This window comes from Myxocyprinus asiaticus, chromosome 41, assembly GCF_019703515.2.
Source record: "Myxocyprinus asiaticus isolate MX2 ecotype Aquarium Trade chromosome 41, UBuf_Myxa_2, whole genome shotgun sequence".
Lineage (NCBI taxonomy): Eukaryota > Metazoa > Chordata > Actinopteri > Cypriniformes > Catostomidae > Myxocyprinus > Myxocyprinus asiaticus.
The window spans coordinates 24,514,546-24,540,460 of NC_059384.1; the positions used below are offsets into that span (position 1 = coordinate 24,514,546).

The 25,915-nt window shown below is 43.9% G+C and overlaps 1 protein-coding gene across 3 annotated transcripts in view; it reads left to right on the plus strand.

The window, feature by feature from the left end:
- Positions 1–259: 259 nt before the first annotated feature.
- LOC127431763 (collagen alpha-1(XV) chain-like) overlaps positions 260–25,915 on the plus strand; it is a 132,659-nt gene continuing 107,003 nt past the window's right edge. For 2 of the 3 annotated variants that reach the window (XM_051682294.1, XM_051682296.1), the window contains exons 1-2: positions 274–416; positions 512–591. In XM_051682294.1, coding sequence (XP_051538254.1) covers positions 388–416; positions 512–591 — 109 coding nt within the window. In that variant the 5' untranslated portion in view covers positions 274–387. Of the gene's footprint in view, positions 417–511; positions 592–25,915 lie in introns of all 3 variants that reach the window. The other variant, XM_051682295.1, reaches the window with a different exon arrangement.

Genomic DNA, 25,915 nt, shown 5'->3' on the forward strand with positions numbered 1-25,915 from the left:
TTGTTATTGAATACAAATCATACATTTTTAAGTGTATTTTAAATGTCCAAGGGACCACTGTAGCCTACTGTGCATGGTCATCATGCTCTGAGTCACAATAACCTTTGGATCTCAACTCTGTGGTTGAGGGATTTGTGCGTAAATCCATTCGAATTTGAGAAGTTGAGTAGGTGGGGAGCGCAGGTTAAAGGGGTGGTCTAAGACGGGATCCCGAGGAGTCAAATTTCAGTGATGAGGGAGTCTGGATGAACTGAGACTGTCTTTGTTCACGTGGAACTTCTCGCAGTGCCGGGTGGGCGTGCAAGAAAGAGAGGAGAAGAGCGCAACTGTTCGGATACTGAAGCGAGTGAGTGGAGTCTCAGTAACGGGACTACTGAACTTGGAGACATGGGTCGTGCAAGTGTTTCATCTTTGAGGTGATTTTACATTTCTTCCCCTCCGCATCCATCTTTCATTCATTGTATTTTGTTAAAGATCTCGCGTCACATCATCATTATTTATTTCTTCTCAGCAGAGTCACGCTCTGGTGCTGGAGTATTATCACTTTGTGCATCTTTTCTCCTGGGATTGCCTTTCAGCCATTTGAGTCCGGTATGTCACAGCAGTTATGTTTTATAAAAGCAGACATGTTTGCATGCTTTGAAGGTTTTATTTAGGTTACATCAAATCCAGGTAGATGTATAAATGATGCATTATGTCACGGAAAAAAGTAGGTGGTCCATTCCTGTGGGAATCTGTTGGCAAAAGCGGCAAAAGTATTCCGAAGTATGTTGTTTTCTTTCGCTGATATTTTTGTGGTTGGTGATTTTTTTTCTCTCCATGCTGCCAGTTCATTTACAAATATATATATATATATCAGATTGAGTAATATAAGTAAATGGAAGTTATTTTTATTTTATTTATTTATTTGGATGCATTATGGATGATATTGCAGTCATTCAAATTACATGCTAATAATTCTATGCAGTAAACTCTCATAACAGATCAGATAATTGTTCAAACTAAAAATGAGAATGAATTAAACTGAGAGGCGCGATGATGCGCTCTGGATTAGCGTCATCTCTATTGATACTGAACTCAATGAACTGTCGCTGCTCCATGATTTATTATGATCCAGTAAAGTATTGGAACGAACCTTATTGAGCATGTTATAAAGGGGTAACACTTTATATTAACTTTAATGGCTTTAACAAACATTAAAACATTATATAATGCTTAACAGATTATTAACGTACAATAATATATTATGAAACATTCATATATTCTATAACACTGTGTATTATTATTTTTTTTTCATAAAGCCTAAAAATGCACTTTTTCAGATGAGGTCACATTTAAAAGAACCACCCTTGCAAAAATGGGTTATTTGCAATAAAGAGGCAGTTAATATGCGGTTAATTTGAAGAATAAGTAAATAAATTGTCGCAAATTATTGCCTAAAGACAAAGACATGGCATGTTTTTCAGTTAAGTTTTTCAATTAAGCAGTTCACTGGGGAGTTTAAGGTATATAAGATATTACAGAAAGATATTTTCTGTAAAGCTGCTTTAAAACAATGTATATTGTGAAAAGTGCTATACAAATAAAACAAATATATATATATATATATATATATATATATATATATATATATATATATATATATATATTTTATCCCCTTTTCTCCCAATTTGGAACGCCCAATTCCCACTACTTAGTAGGTCCTCATGGTGGCGCGGTTACTCGCCTCAATCCGGGCGTTGGAGGACAAGACTCAGTTGCCTCCGCTTCTGAGACCGTCAATCCGCACCTCTTATCACGTGGCTCATTGTGCATGACACCGCAGAGACTCATGTGGCGCATGTGGAGGCTCATGCTACTCTCCGCGATCCACGCACAATTTACCACGTGCCCCATTGAGAGCGAGAACCCCTAATCACGACCACGAGGAGGTTACCCCATGTGACTCTACCCTCCCTAGCAACCGGGCCAATTTGGTTGCTTAGGAGACCTGGCTGGAGTCACTCAGCACACCCTGGATTCAAACTCGTGACTCCAGGGGTGGTAGTCAGCATCAATACTCGCTGAGCTACCTAGGCCCCTGATATCAGTAATCTTAAAAAAGCTGTTTTATTCTACATGGAGCGGGTCTCCTCATAGCGGCTGCCAAGTTAGAATCACATGACCAGTAGAATATACTCACTTGATCCCAGTAGCCCTCCTGTTATTAGACCCTTTCACTCAGGGATTAAATTAATGATGACTGGCTGTGAATTGTGAATTTGTACAATGGCATCGATAACTGAAAACTATTGCGTTTGAATAATGCTACATTTAAACCTCTAGGTGTCAGTGTAAGCCCAAAATGAAATATTAAATTTTTTTACAGCGTGCACCTTTAAAGTTTGCAGCTTTTCACCAATAGTAGTGAACTTGCAGCAAACCTTTGAAACCACTTCTGGCAAACACTTGGCCCAAAGCTCATCTGCATGCAAATAATGAATGGCAAAAATGGTTAATATTTGCTGTAGGGGTTTTGCCAGAATAGGCTTACAAATATGGCTTCTGATTTAATATGTCTGACTTTGTTGGGTTACACCAATCAAAAGTACTTTATAAATGTCATAACCAGAAGAAAAAGCTTCTTAAGTTAACAAATTACCACATACTTATACAGTGTGCACATTCATATTTGAATGCACAGAGATCTGCTAAGCGTTACAAAATACTTGTTAATGGGCTGTTATTTTAAATGTAAGTTATTATAAAGTGTTACCAACAAAGGAAATGCATTAATAATGTAATGCTACTCTGGCATACTACATTTCCATGAAACCTTTGCCATCAGAATGAAACTTTTAATGAGTCCATTATAGGTATATTTATAGCCTTTTCTGAGCACAATGACTTCAAGAGACCCATTTAAGATATCTTTCAGTGTTTCCATCACTGTATCCAGGTGGGGTGCATAGTATAGTGATGGAACTCAAGGTCACAGAAGGTTGCCACTGAGGGATAAGCCCTTATTTTTTATTTTTTTTCTACCTCAATTACCCCCATAATGACAGATAGTTGGCAGGGTTTCTCTGTTCATTCTCTTAGGTTGAAATAGCAAGCAAATTGCCAATACGCCAAGCTGTGGAGTCCTAGTAATCATCCCCTAAGGATGACATCATGTCCACAAAAGCTGTATTGTGTTCCATCTGTAAAATAATGCAGTGCTGATCAGACTCATTCCAAATGGGATGTGTGCCAAAGCATTGCTTTCTTGACCTCTGTTTATGCTAATGAATAACTTAATATGCTTTGAGGGATTGCTTGACTATAATTACAGGGTTTTAATAACACTGAAATTTCTCCACTTGAAATCAGCTGAAATTTGACACACTATGCCATACGATAGCCTCTGAATGTGAAGCTAGAATTTGACATTACTGCCCCGGTCTTGAGATTAGTGCTCCTGAGCCCTTGTGTGATTTACATTTCAAGATCTCCTGTAACATACTGTATGATACATAATTTTGAAGAGCTCAGCCAGGACAGCTCTGTTCTGGCCAGACAGAACGATTTGGGACAAATATTTCCAGCCCCAGCTGTAAACACAAAGGAAATAGAGCTGTTGCCACAGAAACGACCCTTTAAAATGTAATGTGAGAGAGCAGCTGCTTTTCTTATTCAAATGTTTGTTTGATGCACAAACATAACATCTTAAAATCGTAGGTCTTTGATGTCTGAGTTTGGCCTCTGTTGTTCAAGGCCTCTCGCTGTATCCACAGAGTTTGGCCTTGGTTGCTCAATTTATTTTGTAGTTTAAGGTTACGTTTTTTTTTTCAAGTTCTCTTTTTCTGTGATTTCACAACTGCCAGTTACCCCAAACTATAGGATGTATTAGAGGAACCCTCATTTGTTGGGTTTGTCAAGAAACCAGACTGACTTTGTGTCAAGGTAATCATTAGGGATTCAAACCCAATCCACAACACCTTTGTTGGCTGTGACTCTCAATTTCCCCAGGAGGCATTTACATTACACTGACCCAGCATTTGCCTGACTCAATGCACAAAAGAACTGAATTGGATTTTAGAGAGATGAAAAGTTGTACCAGTATAATTCTCGAGGGGGGTTATTTCCTGCAGCTTGGGGCTGTTTTGGTTCCTCTGTTCTTGTTTGCTTTATTTTACAGTTACTTGTCTCCTTTACTTAAGAAGCAGTCTTAATTTGGATCCTGTCAACTTGTATTAACCAAAAGAATGGTGACTGGTCTTTTGTAACGTATCCTACTATTGAACCGTGATTAAACATGGCAACTCTCAGAAAATAAACTTTGTCTTTGTACACACAATGACCCTTATTTTGCAAAATTGCAAATATTTTATGGATTGAATGAAAATATTCTATGCAAGGTCCAAGTACCTTTCAGCATATTTAGATTTTTTTAAGAATATATCAAAATTGTCAGATCCTTAGGTGGTGGCTATGCATTTTCTGTCCAACGTGATCACGCGGGAAGTTTGCATGTTGTTTCCGAGGGTTCCAGTACCCTATGATCGGACATTTTATGCCAGTTTACAGACAAGCTCCATCTCCTATCAGACATTTTTTGCACTGGCTCCAGTGTGTTTACCTTCCTTTTTGGTGTGACTGGAAGTGCATTGCATCAGCAGTGTGGGAGACCCAGATTCAGATCTGACGTTGAATCCAGGAAGTAACCATGTAAGCAGAATCGAGTGTGATTCAGAGGTTGCGTTTTCCATCTAACATTTCTGATGGTTAGGTTTAGGTTTGGGGTTTGGGTCGGGGGATTCAGTTTATAAAATATGCATGCCTCTTTACTGTTTAACATCCTGTACAGCTGAAAACATCTTGCTTCACAACTCACTTTTGGCACCCCTCTGTGGACATTTTACCTGGGAAATTGAGCTCACATATGCCTATAGGTCCAGCGACACTTACCACTTTGGCCACTGGGGGCAGTGTTTCCAATTTCAGTAAGCACATACTGATTTAAGCTAAAGAAAAGTCAACCTATTGTTTCTGATTTCACTGTAAAATCAGTCTGATCAGTCAATATTATTAATTGTCTCAGCTAGATGTAAGTGGCACTCTGGATTGAGCTATGATTGACCAAACTCCCATTTGCTGAAGTTTGACAATTATACAGTCACATCTGTTTAGCATTGCTTTGAGGCCCTGACAAGATCTCCAAATGATTTATTGGAGTTGGCGGAAAGTAATTAGCCTTTTTCAAAATAATAAAAATCTGTTAGTGTTCCATTAAAATGGCTTCCTCCTATTCTTTGACTTTACATTCCTCCCAAGACATTTAGACTCTATTGTATGAATTTTTCCAATTAAGAAGACAAATAATCCAAGCCTGCTGACAGTCTTTCCCCATTATTTGTAGTCTTTTTCCCTATCCAATTTATCAATATCCAAGTATATAAAAAAATGCTTCCTTCTCTCAATGGCCCAATTCCAACAATAATCTGAGAAGACTAAGACCACCATGTGCGTACAGTGAAGTAAGCCATAGCATTACTTTCACCTGACACTTGCAAATATTACTGAGACATACGATGTGGAGGCCAATACTTTTCAAACTGGTGACCTTTACCATGGTGATTAAGAGGACACATTTGATTTCCTTTTTTCTTTTTAATATCCTGTTTTCTTATCATTACATACAGTGTTTTTGTCAAACACACGTGACCTGGACAGTTGCAAATGTAATGTGTGCCCAGTAGCTTGTTGCATAAAGTAATGATCGAATAGGAATATAATATGGAGTTGCTCAACCGCTAGCAAACCCAAACATGTCTGTATTGAGAGTGAGAGGGTTTTGCTTCCTCTACACTGCCTCCAATTTCTGGAAAATATTAAGTGACGGATAAAACTCCATCAAAGGAAATGTGTAACAGTGTCCAAACAAGAATGGTAAAAAGAAGTCTCATCCTTTCCCCAACTGGCGAGAAGAACAGGAGAGTTATTGTGGTAGATGCTAATCCTATTTCGGAGAAAACGGTGGCATGTTTTACCAATTTGACCACAGAAATTTGTTTTGGTCAATGTGAAGTAGCCTCTGATATTGATGGCACTTTCATTCTAACATGAGACTAAGTCAATGAAGACTTATTCCAAATGTGTTATAGCAATGCTTTGTGTATTTTTATTAGAGTTTGATTTTCTTTACCTTGGAAAGCAGATCCAGTGTTATCCTGGCACATTGCTTGTTGAAACACACCGTGTCCTACTGGCCAAGAAGCCTAAATGATGCTTACTGTCTTTTTTGCATCTGTTCTTCATGCAGTGTGAGGAACTGAGCAATCCAAGCTTTCCTCCTTGAGAAGCCTGTACCCTCTGCATTTAGTACAGTATCAGTCTGCTAAGTATCAACACAGATATGCTGAGAGATGCTGTTGTATTTAAGAATGGCTTAGTGCATCCAATCCTGGGTAAAATATATTGCTCAGAGCTGGGCAATGTATTTTAGTGTTGTATACATTAAAGTGAAGAAATGGCAAGTGGACTTCATAACAAAACCAAGCCCCATGCCTCTATATAATATATGATCCTCTCTGTTCCTGTATACTATAGATACACTGTATGGCTGAAAGTATGTGAACACCTTAATAATGTGTTTGGCTATTTCAGCCACACTAGTTGCATACAATAAGCATACAACCATACAATCTCATTAGACAAACATATTTAGTAGAATGGAGACCCAAGAGGTCAGTGACTTTCAGTATTGCACTGACATACAGTATCATGCCACCAGTGAAACTGATTATTGAGTACTGAGGTGTGAAAGAAATTGACTGACCAACACAAAGCCCAGGCCTGAACCCAGATCAACACCTTTGGGATGAATTGGAATGCTGACTGCAAGTCAGGATCCGTCACTCAACATCAGTGCCTGAACTCACTCATGTTCTTGTGTCTGAATGTGAACAAATCGCTGCAAGCTTTCTCAGAAGAGTCGAAGCTGTCAGGCATGGCCAACTCCATGTTAATGGGTTTAAAATGAAATGTTCAACAAGCACTTATGGAGGTGGTGTTCAGATGTCCAAAAACATTTGGCCATGTACAGTAGTTTACACTTACTGAATGGTTTTATGTTTGGGCTCACTAATTTCTAAAAAGCAGGAAAATTACTTTAAAAATAGATGTCAGACTCTGATGGAGAAAATTTATACTCCATGCCTACCTATCCCTATTGTGTCATCTCAACAGGAATGTTCAAACAGAGACTCTGAAAAACAGAGCTCCCGGGAAGAGGAATATTTTGGCAGACTGGGCAGGAAGGTCGGGTTGGAATGGAAGCATGGCACAAATAAAATGTCAATGAGACACAAACCAAAACAGGAAAGTGTGACTGATTCCATGGCCTCCATGACACATCACAGTCGTTAGAAAAACAAATTCCCATTGTACTCAACAGTTGCTCGCATTTGACATAAATGGCCATGAGAGAAACTGACGTAGAGTATGGAGCAACCCTACTGATCTTTGACCTTTGGAAAATATACAGTAGGCATGTGATGGGCACTATTAAAACAAACATATATGTTATGTTTTTATTGAGAAGCAATATATACATTTTAGGCTGCCAATTTAATATGAAACTTTAGCTCAAATAGAGCTAATAATATAATATAATATAATATAATATAATATAATATAATATAATATAATATACCCCTGACCCATAGATAAATTCTGTAATAAGGAATTTATGCATTCTATATTGGAAGAAAATATAAAACATGCCCATATTCACACATAACAGAAATATTCATAATAGAATAGGTCTGAGACATTTTTAAACCTGTGGGTAGCTTTAAATTGCTACTGCTCCTTTGTTTTTTAAGACCCTACCACCTATTCAAAACATAATTCTTAAGCCAGCCTCTTTCAAACTGGTGACTTGCATTTTCCCCATACAAGGCTGTGTGTTCAGTGAAAGGCTCACTTGTCTTGTCTGCTCTTTCACATCTCAAGATATGACTCAATTTCAGTGTTTAGAGAGGGCAGTCTGAGAGAGAGAGAAATTACTAAGAATGTTCCTAATGCCATTTCTAAAACTAATCAGACATATTTAATCTGCATTTGTTGTAAGTGAATTTGTGAAATTAATTGTTGACTAGCATTGGAAATTCTAGCTGTGTAAAATGTCCTGGTTACTTGCGCAACCTCCGTTCCCTGATGGAGGGAATGAGATGTTGTGTCGCAGCAGTGACACTAGGGGTCATTCTTGGGAGCCCGAAACACATCTGGTCTTTGATAAAAGGCCAACGAAAATTGGCGAGTGGTATTTGCATGCCACTCCCCCGGACATACGGGTATAAAAGGAGCTGGTATGCAACCACTCATTCAGGTTTTATGCTGATGAGCCGAGACAAGTTCCGGCCATTTCAGCGGGTAGTTCAGCATTGTGGCAGGAGGGACACTCGATGTTGTGTCGACGTAGTGACACTTGGGGTCCCTATACAAAACGCCGCAAATGGCTGAACTGTGTTACGTGAACTGGCGGTGTGTGACGGGCAGACCACTGTGTGCCTCGTAGTCAGTGCACCAGGCGGACACGTAACCTCCCCCAACATAGTTATGAGTGTCGAACGGCCCTTTGGGGACAAGTCGACTACCCAAAAGATAGAGACAGGCTAACCCAGTCGTGGCCTCTTTTCCCCTTCTTTTTGTCCACTTTCCACAGGGCCCAGGAGGCCACTACACCCCTGGTAGAATGGGCTCGTAGCCCTACCGGGGGCGGCACGTCCTGGGCGTGATATGCCATAGCTATGGCATCAATGAGCCAGTGGGCAATCCTCTGCTTGGAGACAGTGCTTCCTTTCCGCTGTGCACCAAAGCAGACAAAGAGCTGCTCAGAGATCCTAAAGCTCTGCATGCGATCCAAATAGATGCGTAAAGCGCGCACCGGGCACAGCAATGACAGGGCTGGGTCTGCCTCCTCCTGGGGCAGCGCTCGCAGGTTCACCCCCTGGTCCCTAAAAAGGGTAGTGGGAACCTTGGGCACATAGCCCATTCGGGGTCTCAGGATCACGTGAGAGTAGCCCGGACCGAACTCCAGGCACGTTTCGCTGACAGAGAACGGTTGCAGGTCCCCTTCCCTCTTGATGGAAGTGAGCGCAGTCAGGAGGGCAGTCTTCAAGGAGAGTGCCTTAAGCTCAGCTGACTGCAAAGGCTCAAAGGGGGCTCTCTGTAGACCCTTAAGAACTACAGAGAGGTCCCATGAGGGAACGAGGCACAGTCTGGAGAGATTCAGTCTCCTGGCGCCTCTCTGGAACCTGATGATCAGGTTGTGCTTCCCTAAGGACTTACCATCCACTGTGTCATGGTGTGCTGCTATAGCAGCTACGTACACCTTCAAGGTGGAAGGGGACAGCCGCCCTTCCAAACTCTCCAGCAGGAAGGAAAGCACCGATCCGACTGCACATCTCTGGGGGTCTTCCCGTCGGGAGGAACACCACTTAGTGAACAGACGCCACTTAAAGGCATACAGATGCCTTGTAGAGGGGGCCCTAGCCTGAGTGATCATGTCTACCACCGTGGGTGGTAGACTGCTTAGGTCTTCCGCGTCCCGTCCAGGGGCCAGACATGGAGATTCCAGAGGTCTGGTCGCGGGTGCCAGATGGTGCCCCATCCCTGAGAAAGAAAGGCTTTCGCGAGGACTGTGAGGTCCAAGAACCACGTCTAGGTGGGCCAGTAGGGTGCTACCAGGATGACCTGCTCCTCGTCCTCCCTGACCTTGCACAGAGTCTGTGCAAGTAGGCTCACTGAGGCCAGCTGTGAGCCAGCGCGTCTATGCCGAGAGGAGCCTCGGTCAGGGTGTACCAGAGCGGGCAGTGGGTGGATTCTTGGGAGGCGAACAGGTCTACCTGTGCCTGTCCGAATCGACTACAGATCAGCTGGACCACCTTAGGGTGGAGTCTCCACTCTCCCCTGAAGGTAACCTGCTGTGACAGCGCGTCCGCTGTAATGTTGAGGTCGCCCGGGATGTGAGTGCGACCTCAACTTGCAGCTTGCAGCGACTTGAAGTGCTGCTGCTGACTCCAGAGGAGGAGATGGCGGGCGATTTGTGACATACAACGAGAGCGCAGACCGCCTTGGCGGTTGACATATGCTACCGTTGCTGTGTTGTCTGTCCGAACTATCAGGTGCTTGCCTTGCCGGAACCTCCGCAGAGTGAGCAGAATTGCTAACAACTCGAGGCAGTTGATGTGCCAATGCAGTCACGGGCCCATCCATAAGCCGGCGGCTGTGTGCCCGTTGCAAACAGCGCCCCAGCCCGTTTTGGAGGCGTCTGTGGTGACCACGATGCACCTGGAGACCTGCTCTTGGGGAACACCTGCCTGTAGAAACGAGAGGTCGGTCCAACAGCTGAAACGATGGTGACAGACCGGCGTGACAACCACGCAATGTGTCCCACGGCGCCATGCCCATCTCGGGACTCGAGTCTGAAACCAGTGCTGAAGCTGTCTCATATGCATCAACCCGAGCAGGGTGGCCACCGCTGAGGATGCCATATGCCCCAGGAGCCTCTGAAAGAGTTTCAGTGGAACCACTGTTTTCTGTTTGAATGCCTTCAAACAGGCCAGCACCGACTGTGCGCGCTCGTTTGTGAGGCGCGCTGTCAAAGAGACTGAGTCCAACTCCAAACAGAGGAAAGAGATGCTCTGAACCGGGAGAAGCTTGCTCTTTTCACAGTTGACCCGAAGCCCTAATCGGCTGAGGTGCGAGAGCATCAAGTTCCTGTGTGCACACAACATGTCGCGAGAGTGAGCTAGGATTAGCCAATCATCGTGATAGCTGAGAATGCGAATGCCCACTTCCCTTAACGGGGCAAGGGCTGCCTCTGCGACCTTCGTGAAGACGCGAGGGGACAAGGACAGGCTGAGAGGGAGGACCTTGTACTGATACGCCTGACCCTCGAATGCAAACCGCAGGAAGGGTCTGTGTCGAGGTAGAATCGAGACGTGAAAGTAGGCGTCCTTCAGGTCTACCGCCGCAAACCAATCTTGATGCCGGACGCTCGCCAGAATGTGTTTTTGCATCAGCATCTTGAACAGGAGTCTGTGTAAAGCCCGGTTTAGTACTCACAGGTCCAAGATTGGCCGCAATCCACCGCCTTTTTTGGTAAAACCCCTTCTTCATCTCGGCCGGAGGGACAGGTTCTATCGCACCCTTCCGTAAGAGGGTAGCGATCTCCGCACGCAAGGTAGCAGCATTTTCGTTCTTCACCAAGGTGAAGTGGATACTGCTGAACCTGGGTGGATGCCTGGCGAACTGAATCGCGTAGCCAAGTCGGACGGTCCGGACCAGCCATCGTGACGGATTGGAAAGCGCAAGCCACGCATCCAAGTTCCGCACAAGGGGGACCAAAGGGACAACGTCGTCGGACGTACCGGCAGGTGGGGCCTCGTGTCGGGGCAGAGCTTGAGGTGCCACACCATGTCGTGGCCGTGCTGAGTCTAGGGACATCGAAGCACTTACCTGGCTCCTTGTGACCACCCTCGGAACAGCCTGGGATGGGGGAGGAAGAGGCCTGTCCTCGTAACTCGTGAAGATTGTCACATCGGGGGCGGATGTGTGCCACAGCTGGGCGCGCAGGGGCGGGGAGACCGCCGCTGGAGCACCAATCCTGCAAGGAAAAACCCGTGGACGGTGGTCGTGATGACGACCGTGCACACTGGGTATGTGACCTAGGGAAGGAGGAAACTGCTCTTTCGCTGAACTGTTGGGTACCGCAGCCACTTGGGCATGCGGCGAAATCAAATAAAAAGGCAACAAAAGATTCTCCACCCGGCCCTCCACTGGGGGATGGAGTGGTCTTACTACCAGCTCCAATGCAGTGGGACCTTGGGTCGCCCGTCTCAGGGGCACTTTGATGACCTTTTTGGGTTCTTAGCGGCCGGCTGTGAGACGGGTGGCATCCGCTTCCTGCGGTGGGCTCCACGCCGGGGCCGGGCTGAAGGGGCAGGCTGCGGGACGCCCTTGGCGACGAGCACACGGGGTGCGGGATCTTGAGCCGCGCCAGGGCAGGATATGCCGGATTGCCTCCGTCTGCTGCTTCACCGTCGAAAACTGCTGGGCCTCGATGGTGTCGCCGAATAGGCCAGCCTGGGAGATGGGAGCAGCAAGGAACCGTGTCTTGTCGGCCTCACCCATCTTGACCAGGTTGAGCCAAAGGTGGCGCTCCTGGACCACTAATGTGGACATCGTCCACCCGAGAGACCGCGCCGTGACCTTCGTCGCTCGGAGAGCGAGGTTGGTCACCGAGCGCAGTTCCTGCATCAAATCTGGGGCGGAACTACCCTTGTGCAGTTCTTTTAGTGCCTTGGCTTGATGGACCTGCAGGAGAGCCATGGCGTGCAGGGCAGAGGCGGCTTGTCCAGCAGCGCTGTAGGCTTTGGCCGTCAGGGACGACGTGAATCTACAGGGCTTGGACGGGAGCTTTGGGCGTCCGCGCCAGGTGGCGGCGCTCTGCGGGCATAGGTGCACCACGAGCGCCTTATCCACCGGGGGAATCGCCGTATAGCCCCTGGCCGCCCTGCCATTGAGGGTAATGAGGGTGGGGGAACTGAGAAATCGGGACTGGGACTGCTTCCCAAGATTTTGTCAGCTCCTCGTGCACTTCTGGGAAGAAAGGCACTGGAGTGGGGCGTGGCTGCTTTGAGCGGCGCCGCGAGCCCAGGAATCAATCATCGAGCCGCGAGGGTTCAGGGGAGAGCGGAGGGTTCCACTCTAGCCCGACGCATGCGGCCGCCCAGGAAAGCATGTCCATCATCTCTGCATCCGCATGTGACTGGGCAATTGACCCCGAAGGGGGGAGCCCAGCTGAGGCTTCTGCGTCCGACTGGACAAGCCCACTCTTTGATGCTGTGCTCGAGAGCTCATCAGCTTTGCGGGCTCCAAACAAGAGGTCGAACTCACCGTGAGATGAGCCAGCGGACTCATCCGGAAGCCCGATTGGGGCAGACGAGCGTGCTGGGGAATGGGAGATCCGCGGGGGGATACCCGGCGGAGGCGATCCCACTGGAGTCCCCAAATCGCCCCAGAGCTAGCCGCGCTGGCCTCAAACCTGTAGGCAGAAGGACCGAGGCGGGGAGCCGCTGGGGTGGCTTGCTTTCTTATGAAAGCAAGCCGTGACCGCAACGTTGCCATTGTCATGTTCTCGCAGTGAGAACATGAACCATCCACGAACGCTGCCTCCATGTAAGTCGCGCCCAGACACGAAAGACAGCGATTGTGACCGTCTGAAGTTGAGAGGTAACGACCGCAACCAGGAATAACACAAAACCGGAAAGGCATCTTTAAAAAGACGCTTCTTTAAAAAGACATTCCATGTGTGCTGCTCTTTTAGTGAAATAGAATCTTTCAGGAAAATATACTCTCTTTTCTGCCGAAGCGCCCAGGGGCGTTCTCTGCATTGCACCAGTGCAGAGGAGGGAGAAGCCGCTGAAATACGCCGTCAGATCCAGCAGAGGTGAATGAACAGTCGTGAGAATTCAGCTCAATGAGCATGACCGTTCGGCTCCGAAGAGAAAATCTGAATGAGTGGTTGCATACCAGCTCCTTTTATACCCGTATGTCTGGGGGAGTGGCATGCAAATACCACTCGCCAATTTTCATTGGCCGTTTATCAAAGACCAGAGGTGTTTCGGGCTCCCAAGAGTGACCCCTAGTGTCACTACATCGACACAACGTCGAGTGAGTGACAGATAGGGAACTGTAGCAGTGTAAAAGTGTGGATACTTACAAATTTGGCAGATATGTAAAACATTACTGTGCTACTGCTTGGCTGAAATGAGTAATTGGAAATTTCTTGTCAGTTATGCACAATAAGGGGACTATTAACAGGGGTGTACGTTTTTATTATTTCCAACAAAGGCAGGATATGACCTTTCTGACTTCCTCTACATGTATAGCCATCAAAATATGCAGAAAAAGGATATAGAAGTTGACATTCATAGAGTTGTAACATTAAGGAAAAGAAACGAACAACAAAGAATCACTAATGATAGACAACACCTTGATGTGAGTAAGCACTTATTACGTCTTTGATGGTAGATAGTGAAACAGAAGGTTAACTTTTATTTTGCTAAAATTGGTACTTACTGAAACAATGCCCCCAGTGCCAAAGAGTTAAGTATTATTGGGCGTACGTGAGTTGTTTTTAGCTGTACAGGCTGTAATACAGTGAAGAGGAATGCATAATTTATAGGCTTGGGATCGATGCCATTTTCACGCATCGATAATTGGAAGATTTTGCTGATGATTAATGATATATATCGGGATTTTGCACTTGACTTTTTTTTTTTCAAACATTTTTCTTTGGTAAAGTGTGAGTGGCAGGGTTAATCAAAGGGGGTCGCACACAGGATGCGTCTGGTGGACAATGTGGCATGTTCTAAAATTCATGACAATTATTTTCTACAAAGGTACGCACACACCGCCAATACTCAGCGTCAATATTTTTAAGTGCCACAGCCATAGTTTTCCATTAAATTTGACCCAAATCATTATCAAAGGACATAGATTATTCTAGTCATTACTGGATGACATATTGTGTATATGTACATTTCATAGAGCCTACACAATGTGTTTTTAGTTACAAGTATGTCTTTTGTGGTTTGAAAGCTTGAATAAAAGACCTATTTAAGGTTGCCATTTCTAATCATTCAGTATGCGCAGTTACACCAGTTTTATACACTAACCTGCAAACTCATCAACGTCACTTTGTTCATTCTTGAAGCAGTACAATATCCTTCATTACTTTGGACTGCATTCTGCTGTGCCGCTTCAGCTCATCCTGTGTGTGTGTGTGTGTGTGTGTGTGAGATACCCCTTGCGTTCCAAACGGGATAAATCTGCCTCCGAAGGGCACTTCGAAGGGGGGACGATTGTGGCCGCCATTTTGAAGGGTCGTTCCAAACCAAAGGGCTCATAAATTGCTGCTTTGAAGGGCCCTTCGAAACGGGTGTTTCCGTAGGGTTCAACAGATGGACACTTCACTGCCAAGCGGACCGGAACAGGAGCATACGTCACAAATATGGAGGTTTGCCAAGTGTAATTTAGTGTAAATTAAACCAGCTGCAACTGCAATCTGTTTCTATAAACAAAAACATGTGACACCCCTTCATCTCCATAGACTATAAAAGCTTTTAATTATTATAATAAACTTTTAAAAATAATTTTAAACCCATGGCTTTTTGTTTGAAACTGGCTAATGCTTGTGTTATTTTAATGTAAATTTGCTTGATCAGTTATTCTAAAGGAGTTTAAATAAAATAATAATACAAAGTGGCATTTTATTTATTCAATAAATGCACTGTACATTATTGGTTTCTTTTTTATTAAAATAAATAAATAAAACACATTTTTAAAACATTAAGCTTAAATTTTTCATAAAGTCATAAAGAATTAGTCATAAAGACATTTCTTTTCAGTTTCTTTTCTGAAAGCATTTACTGGTGCAAAATCATGTGTAAATATTTCTGATTATGTGCAGGTGATGTTCATTAGCATCAGCCTTTGTGCCACAGCAGCAGCTCCTTTGGCTTGGATAGATGATGCTGAAGTGCGTTCCGAATTACTGATATTTTTGAGCCCTACACCCTTCAACTCTTCGAAGCTCTCACTCTGGAGGGTAAACCCTCAGGAGGAATTAAGGCAGAGGGATGAGCCCTTCAGAATGGAACGCACCAACCTTTCCGGGATCATTTTCGGTAAATGTTATATCACCCTCTTGTGGTCTCCCATAGCTATTACACTATGGAGACTGGTAGCCAGAGGTCAACTGAGTGAATTGGAAAGCACGCAAATTAGACTTCTAATTTAAATGTCGGCTAATATTAATGTATCGATTTCTCAAAAATATATTGATAATATAATGTGCCGATATATCAATATTTTATGACATCCCTAGTATTTTATAAACCGTACCCCCCAACCCAAACTCCAAACCTAAACCTAACTATCAGTAGACTAAAAACATTACAGAGAAAAATGCTACCTCCGAATCTTGCTCTTTACTGATTATGCGAACTCGATTATTTCCTGGTTTCAAACCCGCGTCTACTGCACTGCTGATGCAACGTGCTTTCTGGTCACGTCACAGGGGAAGGTAAACACGCTAGAGCTAATGCGAAAATGTCTGATAGGAAATGACGCTTGTCGGTGAGTCGGCATTATGTGGCCAATCCTAGGTTACTGGAACTCTCTGAAACAGCGACTGCCCCTGTGATCATTTTGGATAGTGAGTGTAATTTCTTTATTCACTGACTTTATGAAGTTTTCAAAACTTTGTTTGTTGATATTAGTATATATATATTTTACTGTTCTTTTTTACTGACTTATTTTACTGACTCTTTTTATGTATGTCCTGTCTTGTCTCTTGTGAAATACTCACATACTAAACACAGAATGTTTACATTTAATCATGTGAGTACTTAAAGGAATAGTTCACCCAAATATGAAAAATCTGCCAATGTTTACATATCGTTCCTATCCCATATGCTATTGTTTTTTCTGTTGATCACAAAATGCAATGCCAGTTTACATCAGCAGCATGCTCTTCATCAAACTTTCTTAACTGAGTGACCCCCAAACCTCCATCTGTGTGCAGCCTGTTTTCTTCTGTCTTTATGCATTCTTCCTCAACTCCAAACCCAAACATATCATTTGAGCAACTAATCACGGCTTTCCACGTTATCTTGATTAAGCTGTTAAAAGCTTAATGGAGAAAGCCACTAAAACTTCCTTGACATTTTAGTTTCTTTGTCTTGAGCAGATGGTTAAAACTGTCTACAGCTCACAAAACATGGTAGTGCTGCCAAGTAACATGTCAGATGCAAAGGTAATTAGGCAAAAATATACCCAGAGGAAAATTGTATTGCTCATGAGGTTGCTCTTTCATAGCTAAGGAGACTTAATCAAGTTCTCAGTTGTGTTTCTTTAACATAGTAATTTTGTCTTTGGTGTTTCTCCTTAAATAGACACAAATGAGACATTTAGTAAAGTAAGAGTTTAGAGTTTTAAAATTATTGTGGATAGTATAACTCAGATAACTTGGTCTTGGAAGGATTTGAAAATGTTTGCTCTAGATTTAATCTCATTGCTGTTTATGAGAAACAACTGAGATATTAAACATAACTTATTTCTGATTTGTCTATCCTATGGGCACACACACACACACACACACACACACACACACACACGCGCACACACACACAGAAACACACACACACACACACCCATGTTGGTATTTGTGGTTTACGAGGACTCTCCATAGACATAATGATTTTTATACTGTACGAACTATAGATTCTGTCCCCTAAACCTAACCCTACCCCTAAACCTAACGCTCACAGAAAACTTTCTGCATTTTTACATTTTCAAAAAAACATCGTTTAGTATTTTTTTTAAGCGATTTGAATTATAGGGACACAAGCAATGTCCTCATAAACCACATTTATAGCATAATACCCTTGTAATTACCAGTTTGTAACCTAAAAACATTTTCCGGTAAACCACATAAACCCGCCCACACACACACACACACACACACACAAACACACACACACACACACACACACACACACACCACAAAAGCAAGTCTAGTAAAGATGCCACAAAAATTTACTGCATCCTTCATTTGTGAGGCAAAATACGTCTCAACAAATGTAATAAAAACTCAGCGGGAATTCATACACCTGGTCTCTAAGTGGTTCTGCTGTGAGTTACAAGCACTCACGCTACAATGTGTGGGCCAACCAACCACGTCAACCTAATTGGGAAAAGTTCCAGCTCTCTTTAAGTGATTAGCTTCCTTGGACGCGAGTTGATAGCAATGCCTGATTGTTAAATGCAAGAATTCAAAGGCAACCTCAACATTTAGGACTTCTTCTCTTGAGATACAAAGCTCTGAGCACAAGGAAATGTCTGTCAGTTCATAATTGCTAGGGATTTAATGCCCTTATTTTGATAAGTTTATTAATAATTCAACATTCATAATTGGTTTAAGTCAAGAAAGTACTAAATATACATGTTTAATTTCTTTATCTAAGACAGGTGTGTCAAAGTAAGTTTGGGTCACGGGCCTGATTGGACCAAGTGACATTGCTTGGGGGCCAAGTTTATATTTATTTATTATATATACTGTGTGTGTGTGTGTATATATATTAGTGCTGTCGAAGTTAACGCGTTATTAACGTTATTTAATACCACAATTTTTTTAAACACCGTTAACGCGTAATATGACCCTTTGAATAAACCGTAGCTCATGAGAAGTGAGTGAATTTGTGCAAACACCGCTAATGTCACCATCATTGACCATCAGGAAAACAGATGGTGGGAGACATTATGCTGAGACCAGCGCCAAGCATTTTATCAATGTAGCACAGTGGTAGAACATGCCCGCAAAGCACAGATAGAGCTCCTAACTTTGTAACATCATTGCAGCGGCAAGACAGCTGCCGTTTGAACATTTGCCTTGCACTGCGAGGCACCGTGCGAGCGCGGGGTAAAAGTTGAGAGGCGCGGTGCGAGCGCGAAGTGAAAGTGTGAGCGCGAGGCGATCATCTGTGTTCCACGACTGCTACTGGGTCCTTGAATAACGTATAACATGTCAGTAATGGCAGCCGGTGGAGTTTCTGGTGCCCCCCTAGGGAGTCGGTGCCTTTCGCAGACTGCGTAATATGTGTATAGGGAGCGCCGGTACTGATTACCGGCAAGCGGAAACCCTGCTGCTGTCTCCAAGGTTCTGTCACAGTGTCTCTGTTTGATAGTGCACTAGCCAATGCAGAAGTTGGAGACATTGTAGATTACCTGCAGGGTTCCAGCAATGTAATTAACCCATTTAATCCCACAGGTAACAATTGTGACCGGGATCTAAAAGTAGTTTTTGATGTATTTTGCACAGAGTTGTCAATTGTAAATGACAGTGCAGACTTTTTTGCATGTCTGTCAAAACTCCATAAAAGAAACAAATAAATCCTGTCATAATACACTTACAACTACCATATTTTGTACATAATTTGAATTGAATTTTCTGTTGTTCAACTGTTGGTGGGGTAGGTTTTGTGTGGATGACTGAAAAATACATCTGGATGAAACATATTTATTCTTTAACTTTGTTTAAATAACTTTTAAAATTATGTATAAAAATTCGACATGAGCAAATCACATATTTATTCAGCCCCTCTGAGTAATTTGGTAAGTTCATTCACTGAAGGATTCGTCAAACTGATTCAAAACTAGAACTCGTGAGCTGGTGAATCACTGTTTTAAAAGTACCGGCTCATATGAGTCATTTAGTCATGAATTGGACTAAACCAGTCACTGTTTTTGTAGTTGAGTACAGCCAGCGAACACAATGCAATAGAAAGGTGTGCTGTTTTGATGTTATTTCATGGTGCACGCTTTATGTCTCCACATTCATTTCAGACTGCAGTCTCATAACTTGGGTAAAATATAATTTTTTTAGTGATGATTGTAGTTCAGTGGTGGAGCAAAGGAAAATTGGAGCAGGGATAAAAAGATACAAAAAAATGTTTGCCCACCAGTCACAATTGCTGTGAATGCCCAATTTCACCAGCCACTTTGATTTTTTTACCAGCTCCTTTGGTTATTCATAAAGGTATATAGCACACCACTTCTGAAGCTGTAGTGAATTATGATGTCACACATGACAATTGATTGTCATGTCATTTGCTTTGTATGGTTATGGATTCAGCCACAAATGTTTCAGTAGTTTGCAGTTAATGTAATCCTGTATTAAGGATGTGTGTCTCGCTGTCCAGGGTGAAGTGCTCGAGGCTCGAGACTTGACCCAAGCTCGAATACCCTCAAAAGAAGCTTATAAGAAGGACAGCTTGTCTTTGGCTATGGAGCTTTGGATTTAGGAGATGTGATTTATACGGAATCTCTTATCCCCCAAAAGATGAACTGGAAACGAATAGGTGTGTGTGTGTGTGTGTGTGTGTGTGTGTGTGGGGTGGGGGGATCGCTTGCCTATCCTGTGCATGATGGGCAAGTGTGCCAAAGAATATAGAATCGAGCTGGGCCGCTAGCGGAGGCAGCCTCGCGCTGTGTCGGAGGATAGGAAACTGGGAGGTGTAAGATAGGAGAGGGCATGCAAGTTGAAACACTGAATGGACAATGGCAGTATCGGCCGCAGAGAAATGAGCTCGCCCAGGCTGACCTTAAGTCTCCCTACTGGCTTGGTTCGACGGATGGGCTCGTGCAGCGAATGGTGAGAGCCCCATGGGAGACTCGACAACTGCTCGAGCAAGCAAGCCCAACCAGCATTCGAACAGGAAGGGCGCTCCCAGCAGATAGGAAAAGATTAGATAGGGAATGAATGAATGTTACATTTATATAGCACTTTTCTGACACTACACTCAAAGCACTTTACACAGTGAACAGGGGACACTCTTCAACTACCACCAGTGTGCAGCATCCACCTGGATGATGCGACGGCAGCCATAGTGCGCACTCCACACACCAGCTTTTGGTGGAGAGGAGAGAGTAGAGTTATAGAGCCAATTAGTGGATGGGGATTATTAGGAGGCCATGATTGAGAAGGGTCAATGGGGGGAATTTAGCCAGGACACCTGGGTTACACCCCTACTCTTTACAAGAAGTGCTCTAGAATTTTTAATGACCACAGAGAGTCAGGACCTCGGTTTAACATCTCATCTGAAGGATAGTGCCTTTTTACAGTATAGTGTCCCCGTCACTATACTGGGGCATTAGGACCCACACAGACCACAGGGTGAGCACCCCCTGCTAGCTTCCCTAATATCTCTTCCAGCAGCACCCTTAGTTTTCCCCAGGAGGTCTCCCATCCAGGTACTGACCAGGCTCAACCCTGCTTAGCTTCAGTGGCCAACCGGTCTTGAGCTACAGGGTGAAATGACTGCTAATGGAATGCAAGTTGAAACACTGAAGGGACAGTGGCTGTATCAGCCACAGAGAAATGAGAGCTGTTGTGTGCAGGAGGGATTGTTACGCCCTAACACAGGGAGCACCCCCATGAAAGGGCAGGGTCACTCTGGACGGAGGCATGAATCCTGACCACCCAGGCTGACATTAAGTCTCCCTCTTGGCTCATGGGAGACTCGGCAGCCGCTCAAGCAAACAAGCCCTACCAGCATTCGAATGGGAAGGGTGCTCACAGCATTCGATGGGGGAGTCAACCCGGCTGCAAATGGGCGAGCCCACGATACAAATAAACGTGAAACGTGAATAGCTCATGCTGCATTCGAGCAGGAGATCCTGCTGCTGATCGAATGAGAGAGCACTAGAATAGATTGTGTTGGAGGGGTCTGCAACACCCTATCATGCCCCGTGAAAGGGCAGGATCGGCCTGAGCGGAGGCGTGAATCCTAGCCACTCGAAACTGACCTGGCTTCCCCTTCAGACACAATGGAGGGGCCCTCACAGAGTTCTAATGGGGGAGTCCTTCTTGCACTTCGAAGGTGGAGCCCACGATACAAATAAACTTGAGTTAGCTCACACTCTTTTGAACGGGAGAACCCCCTGCTGCGATTCGAATAGGAGGGCCCTTGAACATAGTGGTGGGCCTGTCCAGAATTTTGAGATGGGGGGCCCCCGGACTGGCCAGAGAGAAGTCTGAGGCTCCCGTAGCCCATGGATAGAGGGGGAGAGAGGGATGGAAATTATCTGAATGGATAGAACAAGTGAACGGTGGAAATTTCAAAGGAATGATGGTGGGCTTGCTACATGTAGGGAGATGGGATTGTTGAGAGATCTGTCATTGAGTGGAGATTTTTTGAGGCATTGAGGTTTTGTTGAGTTGTGAGGTGAAGGAGAATATGGAGAGGAGAGAAAAATCAGGAAATGGCAAATTGTAATTTAGGTGGAAATCTTTGAAGCATTTCCAAGCTGTCTGATATGTTTATATGTTGGGGGGGATGACTGACTTGAAGAATGGAGTCCTGGGGGGCGTGGAGGAGTCTGAGAGGGAGATTTCTAGGAATTTCAGTTCTGAACGGGGAGGAACTGGGGTTGGTGTCAGGTTCGTTTCAAGGACCAAGTCTCTGGATCTCTGAAAGTAAAACAAGAAGAGTCAACAATATGGTTTTTTGAGCCTGGAAAGCATTCTGCTTAAATTTTGGTTAGCTAAGGAGGGATTTGGGACGAAGTTTGCTTGTGGAGGCAGCCTTGCGCAGGGAATGGTTCCGAAGTAGGAGAGATTAAAATGGTACAAGGGAGGGGGATAAAGTGAAGAGGGGAATGGGTCTGGATTGGGGTTTTCCAGTGGAGGCAGCCTCACGTGGGAGTCTGCTCTAGTGGCCCATGGATAGGAAGGGGTAGAGGGATGATTGTTGGCAGAGAGAATAGGTTGCATGGTAAAACTAAAGTGCTGGAAGATATCGCAATGTCAGGATACATGTTTGATTGGGCATTTGTGAAATGAACCGGCTGAATCCTGTGGTGCGGGACCACACAGCGTTAAATGGGAGAGCATACGATTCCTGTGAGAATGTTTATGCTGAATTTTACTGAGCTCGCACGAAGCTGCGAGCAGCTGGATCCGCAGGCGTGGGCCTGCACAGCATTCGATGATAGGATGAATGGGATGAATCCTTGAGCGTGGACTCACACGGCTTTTACAGGAAGAACCCATGTTTTCATGTTAAAAGTTTACGCTGCAAATAAGCAAGAGCTCATTCAGTGGTACGAATGGGTTGAGCACAGCATTCGATGTGAGGGCGTATGGTAGGCTATGTTCGAATTAAATTGATTGATCCGGAGAGGCAGGCTTATGGTGAACTCTTTAGGGAAGACCTGAAACAGCCTGAATCTTGTCAGTGTCTAGGTGGATGATGGTTCATGTGGTACTGTATGAGTGACATAATATGGGTTACAGAGCCATGGAGGCTGAGATGCATGGTCTGAAAGATGTGCTGCGGTTGTGGCATGTGAACGGTTGAGGCACTTGGATGGCACGTTTGCGCTGTTTGCCGTGTAGTGGAAGGTTTAGTCGCATGCCCCGAAAGATGCCGCAGTTGGAGCACTAGGACAGCACATTTGTGCTGCTTAGAGATGTGTTGAGTCAATATAAAACATGGTAATATGGTAAACGTAGCGTCTGCGAACGCCTGAATGTAATAGTTTGCTAGATTAAATGTCGGGAACATGTGTGAGACAATGTCAGGAAACATGCTTGCGTGTGCATATGAACGACGTCATTTAAAGTTGGTTTGTCATGAAACAGAAGGCACCTGAAACTGAGTGCCCAGATGAATACCATAGTCTGATGTTTATTAACTTAAGCGTATGGTTTGGAGCTTTGTAGATTGTTTTCCAACATAATGCAAGTAATTTCATAACTCTATATTATTGGCATGGGGTGAATCGTCTTGTTTTGACGAGGACATATGAAATCTTAGGAGTTTGTGCCTGTGAGTTGGATTTAATAGATACTATAAGAGCACCGTTTGCAGTAGTGTGGTGAATAAAATGACTTGTAATAAATTCTACAGAAAAACTGAAATATTGAAGTATAAAGCAAGGTGCCAAGCTGAATCGTTCGGCGACGAGTTTGCAGAATGATTATGAATGAGTTGGGACGCGCCGTGATCCGCCTCTTGCGGAGCCAAATTCGGCTTGTGTCTGTTCGGACAGAGGCTGTGTATAACGGCAGTGTGCTGTGGAATGGTTAGAGCGAGTGCTGCGCAGCAGCGAGCTCACGTTAAAATGTCTGCGTTGGTTTGAAAAGAAGTTGTAATTAGAGTAACTGTAGATTGGAAGGAGTTTGCTGTTGCATGATTGCCCCTGTGTTCCGAATGGAATAAATTGCGCTCCAAAGGGCACTTCGAAGGGAGAACGATCGTGATATTCTTGTTTGAATTTGACAAACAGAATCGCTGAATGGATCACATGAGGTAATGATGCTGACAGGAATCACCTGTGTGGGAGAACCAGATTGAAACGCTGGGGAGCGTTGGAATGATGATTGAATTAAATAGTTAATCTTTTGTTTCCCTCGCAATCAAATGAAGAACTCGAGTGCCATGAGCCGGAGCAGTGCCCGTTCACGGAGGCAGGCTTATGTGATGGACTGCTCCGGGTGGAAAGTTTAGATAAGAGAACATATGAGCAGGTGTGGAGAGCTGTTTGACATGTATACAGAGCCAAAGCAGCCAGATTGCAGAAGCAACTTCACGCTATAAACTGCTTCGACGAATGGAGCATAGAAAGAAAGACAGAGTAAAAATATAACACTTAACGTGGTAGCGGTCAATACTGCAAAAACAACTGTGGCAGCTTTTGTTGAATAATGAGATTGTTTGGGTGGAAGAGCTGTTCTGGTGAAGGCGAATGCATTGCAGCAAAGTTGCATCCAATGATCCGAGTCATTTGCATGGGATTGTTCGTGGGAAATGGGCGGGGCCGAATCCCGGAAACTCCCAATGCTACGTAGAGGTTAGCAGCTGTTTATATAATCTTACTCTGGCTATGTGATTGGTCGGATTAAATTAACTTGCTCCTCCCGAACCGTGTTAATAAAACTACATTTGGAATTAAGCAATGTTGCATCCACAATGCGTGTAAATGCAAACTGCTCTGTGGAAATCAAGTGAACTATGCTTAGAACACCTCTTGAGATGGTCTGAGATTATTTGCAGAGTTCTCTTGGATGACACTGTTTTTGCAGTTGCAAACTATTTTCAGATAACTGAAACAGCAGAAACAGTGAGCACTCTGCATGCGCGTGTTCCATGAGAAGCGCTGCGCTTATGGGCGGCAGCGCGCCTCTGAATACACATCGAATCAACGGCTTTATTCTTTCATCTGTTCTTCAAAATAAAATCAAGTGTGTTTCTTCAAATGCGCGTCTTTGTGTCTGACAGCATTTCTTGTCATGTCACTCCAAGAGTTTTATAAGTTGCCCGCCGAAGAAATAACCCACCACTGCACATATCCACATTTGGCGGGTTGGTGGGTGCTAATTTTACTCTGAACAAAAGGAAAAATAAGGAATTTACTAATTTCATTAACCAGAGGTTACATCACAAATACACACACAATTAGTTGAAGGGAATTAAGCAAAAATATTTACAAGAAAAAGAGAGAACCGCTCGCTCTTTGACTGGAGCTTTAGCCTCAGTAAACCATCTGAAACCAAACATAAACGCCAAGGAACAGAAACCTGCTTAAAATGAATAGTTCAATGGGACGGAAATAATGCAAAAGTTATTACATCTAATATTTATCCTTGAATCTGTCCATGTAGTCATTATTTCTTTGAGAGAAACTTCACTGTGGGAATGTGTGGCCATGGAACTTGTGTCACCCTCAGACATGTGTGGCATTCGCTGATACACGACTCTGCAAGCGCTGAATGTCCCCCGTAATTAAAAGAAATTCCACCGATCTATAACTTAGCTACATGCAACACCACAAATTTAAATGTTTATCTGTTCTGCTGTTGCTAATAAAATAATAGTATGAATACATCTTACCCAAGTTACAGTTTAAATCAAATATTAATATTTGTATTCAATATAATATTCAAATATTACTTATTTATTTTTTCCGCAAATCATCCTGTGGGCTGGAGATGACTCCTTTGTAGGCTGGATCCAGCCCTCTGGCCGTATGTTTGATGCCCCTAATCTAAAACAACTTAATATCTTCGCAGTACTTAGTTTCATTTAAGTCAGCATTAAATTATGCTAAATTAAAGGGATAGATCACCCAAAAATGAAAATTCTCATCATTTACTCACCCTTATGCCATCCCAAATATGTATGACTTTCTTTCTTCTGTTGAACACAAAATGAAGTGATATGATAGGTGTGGGTGAGAAACAGATCAATATTTAAGTCCTTTTTTACTATAAATCTCCACTTTCACTTTAAATTTCAGAATGTGAAAGTGAAAGTGG